Raw genomic sequence first — 6,505 nt, forward strand, 5'->3', positions numbered from 1 at the left:
ATAAATATCATACCAGACTGAATCAAACGAATAATAAAGAATGCAAAAATAAACAAAATTGAATTTCAGTGAGAAAAAAATTCACAATTTAGGGTTAAGGATATAGGAAATAACTAGAATAAAAACTATATAACTGAGAAAATAAACATTATGTAAACATTGAAATAGGAAAAAAATTAAACGAAACAAAGTTAAACTAAATTAAATTCCCATATTTATTCTAATAGCTTACTTGGGAAAAAAATCTTCACAAAAAACATAATTTTTAACCTAAATAAAATAAATAAAAACAAAATAAATAAAAAAACAACTAAGACACGAGAGAAGGCGTGCATAAACCGTATAGAATAAATGCGGCGAGTCATCTCCTAAAACGGAACAATTCGTCGCTTGCTCGCTGACTCAATCTGCACATTATAGAAGTTGAGTGTTGAGTTATTGCTTTTATGGTGGCAACCCGTCGCTTATTGACTGACTAACAATCTTCAAATGACCGCTATTTCTTGCTCGGTTGTTGGAATAGAGCATGTAATATACTGTTGGAAAGTTCTTAAGGTCTAGTACTTTCAATGCCGGTAACCTTAAACTAATAAGATCTTCTTATCAAAAGTTATTGTAAAAATAGTGAATATGAGTCAAATTTCAGCTTAAAATTACTTTTTCATTATGAACACTTTTTTAAACTCTTTTTTTCCTCTTCTTTGTAAATTCCTGCAACTGAGCTAAAATCCCCTTAGTAAATTCCGTCATCACTTTAAGCATAAAATTTATGTTTAAAACAATCAAAAACCACTAAAAACCAACATGAATATTCAAAATGAGAAAAATTGCATTTATCTTCAAAATAAACACGAAATCACCAACGACGATCATCATAAATGAGTATCAAATGATATGAATAAGTGCAACTCATTGCACTTATTACATATCGATTTGGTCGTTTGCAAGTTCGATTGATAACTGAACAGGACAATTGTGAATAAGAACCAATTACAAGTTTCAAGTCATCTTGAGTGGGATTATGTCGAGTGGCTACCGAGTTAAAGACGGGTTTCGATTGTTACAGATCGGGTGCAAATCGAGTTTTGTTGACCATATTGTCGGGTTAATCTTAGGTGTAGTTTATTCTTGAGTGGGGTGTCAGTCGATTATAGGTCTAATATAATCGGACATGTAGGTCACAAGTCAACATCAGCTCGAGTTTTGGTCGATTACAAGTCATTGCACTTCGGGTCAACCAACGGGCTAGATAAAGGTTGGTTTGGGATGGTATTACGGGTCGAGTCTATTATTTACAGCCCTAGATTTGCTGAACATTCGTTTAATAAGATGGTCACATTTATTTATTTAATTAGTTGTTAATTGTTAAGCAAATTTCTGGTGTATATTACCAAAACTATCACATCTCATGAGATTCATATCATTATAATTGAGATATTATTATCAGTGGTAAAATTACACACATGAATTAAATGACTGAATTTGCTAAAAATGAGTCGGTCGCGTTAGGGTCAGGTTGAACACCTTGGGTTGTGCAATCGTTTAAAAATGAGGCAAAACTTCTTCACTTAGGCGCACAAAAAAGCTAATGTTTATTTCTTTAAGATATTCTTTACTTTTAAACTCTTAATATTTTATCGTTATTTGGCTAGGCGATATAATAAATAATTTCTTCGGAAAAAAAGATTATCAATTTTTAAATTCGATAAAAAAAAAAAAGAAATTTCACAAAAAAATAAAATTAAAGGGAATTAACCCAGAAATGTCAAAATAGTAATCCATTTCGTGAATACGAACCCATCTAAAACCCTGACTGATCCCATCTGAAATCAACACAACCCAAAACTGACCAGAACTAATCGGACCTCGAACCCGATTCATCGACCATTTTCCAGGGTCTAATAGTAGTACATGTATACCCTTGAATAACCGTTAAATTAAATTCTTCCTCATCGTTTTCTTATTTCATAACTTTCTCTCACTACGAAGCTCTCAACAATGGCGAAAGTTTTTCCACTCCTCATCATCTTCTTCTTTACACCAACTTTCACTTCTCATTCGCTCATTTATGCCGTTGAAGTTCCTTCCAGCTCATCTTCATCCACAATTTTCACAATCTCACCTGCACAATCTCCTTCATCATTGCCGTTACTTTCTACTTCCGAAAACCTAAAGTCACCTGAATTTCTCTCTCCTCTCTCCTCCATTGCTAAAATCCTCATTGAACTCGGCTTCCATGACTTCGCGAGAGCTATTCACTCACTTTCTCTCTCCTCTGACTTACATGTTCCATGGTATGGACCTCTTACGATCTTTGCGCCTTCAGATTCTTCGGTGCGAACTTGTTCGAAGTGTTCGCTCACAGTTCTTCTTCAAGAACACACGGTTTCAGGTTTGTACTCCTTTGATTACGTTAGTCGCTTCATCTTCGGCACGAAAATGGAGGCGATTCTTCCCGGTCGTTGCTTAACGGTAACTGCCGCTATTAACAGAGGTAACAAAATTTTCATTGGAGGTGCTGAAATTACTCAACCTGATCTTTACGTCAGTGATCTCCTCATCATCCATGGTGTACAAGGCTTTCTCTCTCACCTCTCGCCGTTTTCTTGCGCCATTGATAAGATGACGTCACTTTCGCTTCCTCACGTTTCTCCTTCAACTGCATTCACTCGCATTATGCTCACTGACGCTATGATTCGACTCAGAATGAGTGGATACAGTGTACTTGCTCTTGCAATTAAAGTCAAATATCTTGAACTCGCTACCCTCAAGAATATGACGATCTTCGCTGTCGATGATTCCTCTATCTTTCATGGTGGACATGCTTACGTTCACACAATAAGGTACCACATCATCCCGAACATGGTATTGAAGTTCACTGACCTAGAAAATCTTCCGCAATCGAAGATTCTTCCGACTCTTGAAGCCGGCGAAACTATCACTATCACAACTCCTGGAGGTGGAGGGTTTTTGTCTCCGTTGAGGATTAATTACGTGAAAATTAGGTATCCAAATCTCATCATTAATTCTAAACTTGTAATTCATGGAATCTCAACTCCTTTTCCTCATCTTCGTCAGTCAATTTCTGTTGGTGGAAGTTCTGAAGTTCATCCGGCTATTACTAGCGAATTTGGTACTGATGCAAGGGATTTAACTATTGAGACTACTACTAGTCCATCTGGGATGAAAACACCAGTGGAAGAAAAGGATTATGCTCATCAAGGCCTTTGATAATCATCTGAATTTGATAATTCAATATTGATTCTGGATTTTAGTGACCCTGCTTTGGATTAATCATTTTTTTCTTGAAGTACAGCTAATAGTATCTTGTGGTTTCAATTTCATCAGTGTAGTCTGTGCCTAATTTCTAGTTGAGAAATTACTATACTAATGACTATTAGTGACTAGTGCACCAAGTACAGGTTGCAAACTTCCTTATGATGGCAAAGAACAGGAATAAAACAGAATGCATATGTATGTAACAATCCAAGAAACAGAGATGATCAGATGGAAACTGATCTTGAATAAGACTCCTACAGTTTCACTCACTGTCAAGCCTTATCCTCTTGATTCCGAGCTTCCCTCACTTAGAACGTTTAAGGAAAAACTAAGAATGTATTGTTGTTTACTCACAAGACTACACACTCAGGACAGAAGAGAGAAATCCCTCCCTTCCCTTGAAAGGCACTCTCTCAAAGCAAATCACCTAATAAAAAAATTATTGTTTATTGAAAAAATCCGAAGTGGTGTTTACAAATGATTCAAAGCCTTATTTGTAGGCCCAAGCTAGGCCAAGAAAGACTCTCTCCTCTTTTTGCCAACAAGGCTCCATAAAAGAAAAGACACGCCCAACTTGCTAGCAAGGCATAACAACTAACTACTATACAAAATATAAAGCAAAGCAATCTACTAGTTCTTCATTCTGAGTCTTCGAGGACTTTATCTTATAATCAGTATAGTGCGATTCCTCATAGTGCTTAGTTGTTGTATAGTAGTTGGTTGTCCTTCAGCATATATTCCCCATTTGTCATGATGTTTTAGAGCATAGTTCATCAACTTGATCAATTAATGAAGTGGCTGCGTTATTGGTTGATGAGTCAATTGAACTGGCTGAGTTATTGGCTGATGAGTAAATTGAGTAATTAGTTGCTCTTGTTGTGTTACATGCTTCAACTAGTAAGTGGAGTAATGGATAAAAATATTAGTGAATTGATTTTGTTGTTTTTACTCATTCACTAGTGCATTTAAGCTTTACGATAGTGTGAGATTTTTGATACATTTCAATTTTCAGTGTTTTTATTATTAGCAAAGTTTGAATGAATAAAATTTAGAAAAATTATCAAGCATAATCCAATTGTTTTTTAAATTTTCATACAATAATTGATTAACCATGAATAATTCAAACTTTAGGGTATATTTGTCTAGAGTAAACCCGATAACTGGATGACTTGCTATAGCAAATTTTATTTTTTAAGAAAAAAGATAAATTTAAAAAAATGTCGAAAAAAATGTAACAAAAAAATTTCTCTAACATTTTTTATTATCCAAAATTTTTTATGTAAATTTTTCAAATTTTTCTCTAATTTTACATTAATTTTCAATCTACTATAGTAGATCATTCAGTTAGCCAAGTTTACTCTAAGCTAATACCCACTAAAATTGAGATTTTTTATGGTTAATTAATCAGTAAGGTTATAACAAGGCATAAAAAATTGGATTATTCTAAGTAATTTTTTCTAATCTAATTAATGTAAAGAAAGTAACTCAATTAAAAATTAACTGATTTTATTATATTAAGGTGGGAAATTAATTCAATAAAAAGCTTAAATTTATGGTAATTAAGACTTTAATTTATGTTATATATACTGTATCATACCTCCTTATATACGAAAATTATTTGGATTAGAATTAGAAATGTGGTGAACCATGAGATCTGATTAAAAAGATATCAAAATTTTCTTAATATAGACTACTAGTCATTTGGATTTGACTCGAATAATTTGATATATATCAGTATATCACAATATTTGGATCGGATAACAAGTTTATGATATTGTATATTAAGGTTAAATTATAAACGTAGAGTAGAATTATATAATTAAATTTTGTATTTTTTATATTAAAATTGATATTAATACTCTATGCAGTAGCACTAAAGTTTAGGGGATGACATCATCTTAATTAAGTATTGTCATGTTGTAATTGGCTTTGAACTTTGCTAATTAGCAGTAGCAATGATTGTAGTGAGATAGAAACCCTCCGCCCAAACCAGTCCTGACCAGAATTAGGGTCCGTTTGGTTCAGTGAGCAGAAATGGAATGATATGCAACCCCATACCAAGATGGTATGGATTCAGAACCCCATACCAGACTAAAACTGTTTGGTTTAATCCTGTAATAGATATTCAATCCATTCACACTGTTTGGTTCAATTATGGAATGGATTCTCTGTCCAGTTTATATATATATACATATAGATACATACATACATTTATTAAACACACAAATACATACACACATAATATGTTGCAAATAGATAATTACCACTAATTAAAAATACTAGTTCAATACATTTTCACTCAAAATGGTGTCAATACATCTCCACACAAAAAGATTCCAATATATGTTTTTGACAACCAAACACAAAGTCTACATAATTTTATAAGTTAAGCATTTTCATTACATCACTTATCCAAGTTAGGATGAATGAGGTTGATTATAAACTCTTTCTTCCACTCATCATCCGGGCATTGGTAAAAGAGTGAGAGTTCACTTGGATTGGAGGCCAACCTCTTGGAAGCTTCCATCATTTCAAATCTTTTCAATCCTTATATGCGAAGCAATTCACTAACCAAATTTTTTTTTTATTTTCCTCAACTTCTACACGAGCCATGATAGCTTGCTCATGTAGTTGTATCACAAGCCTATAACTTCAAAAAAATCCGACTAAAAACATCGACTGTATCACAAGCCCAACTATTTTAACTTGTTTCAAGTTTCACACACGTTATCTTTTTTAGTCACGGAGCCACAATATTTTTAGTCAATTTATAAAAATTTTAATTTTTATATTTCTGTATTGTAGTCCAAATCTGAATATTTATTTTTTTGCTATAATATTATTTTGCATAATAACAAATATAAATTATTATATATTTTTAAAGAAAAAAATTGAATGATAGGAAATCATAATCATAATCATAAAATTTAATAAAGATGATGTAAATTACACATGTCAATTTCAGAGTAATTTTAATTACAGAAAATTAAATTAATATAAATATTTGTAATCAATTTAAAATATGAAAAAGATTTCTATTAGTAAAAATTAGAAAATTTTGATCATAATTAAGGAAATTAAATTGAATAAAAAAAATATTACTGATTTTGTATAGTTAGATTCCTTTTTTTCTAGGATTTTTTCGTAAAAGGCATGGGAATCATTTGTGTTTGAATAATTTGAGAATTAAATAGCTAAATTTTTACTGAGGACATTTAATTTTGTA

The 6,505-nt window shown here is 32.3% G+C and overlaps 1 protein-coding gene across 1 annotated transcript; it reads left to right on the top strand.

Moving 5' to 3' along the window:
• Positions 1–1,925: 1,925 nt before the first annotated feature.
• Positions 1,926–3,637, top strand: LOC130828222 (fasciclin-like arabinogalactan protein 21). The gene has a single exon (XM_057694078.1). It carries the CDS (start codon positions 1,999–2,001, stop codon positions 3,229–3,231), a length of 1,233 nt encoding a protein of 410 aa, XP_057550061.1. The 5' UTR covers positions 1,926–1,998; the 3' UTR covers positions 3,232–3,637.
• Positions 3,638–6,505: the final 2,868 nt, after the last annotated feature.

The sequence above is a fragment of the Amaranthus tricolor genome, chromosome 12, assembly GCF_026212465.1.
Source record: "Amaranthus tricolor cultivar Red isolate AtriRed21 chromosome 12, ASM2621246v1, whole genome shotgun sequence".
NCBI lineage: Eukaryota > Viridiplantae > Streptophyta > Magnoliopsida > Caryophyllales > Amaranthaceae > Amaranthus > Amaranthus tricolor.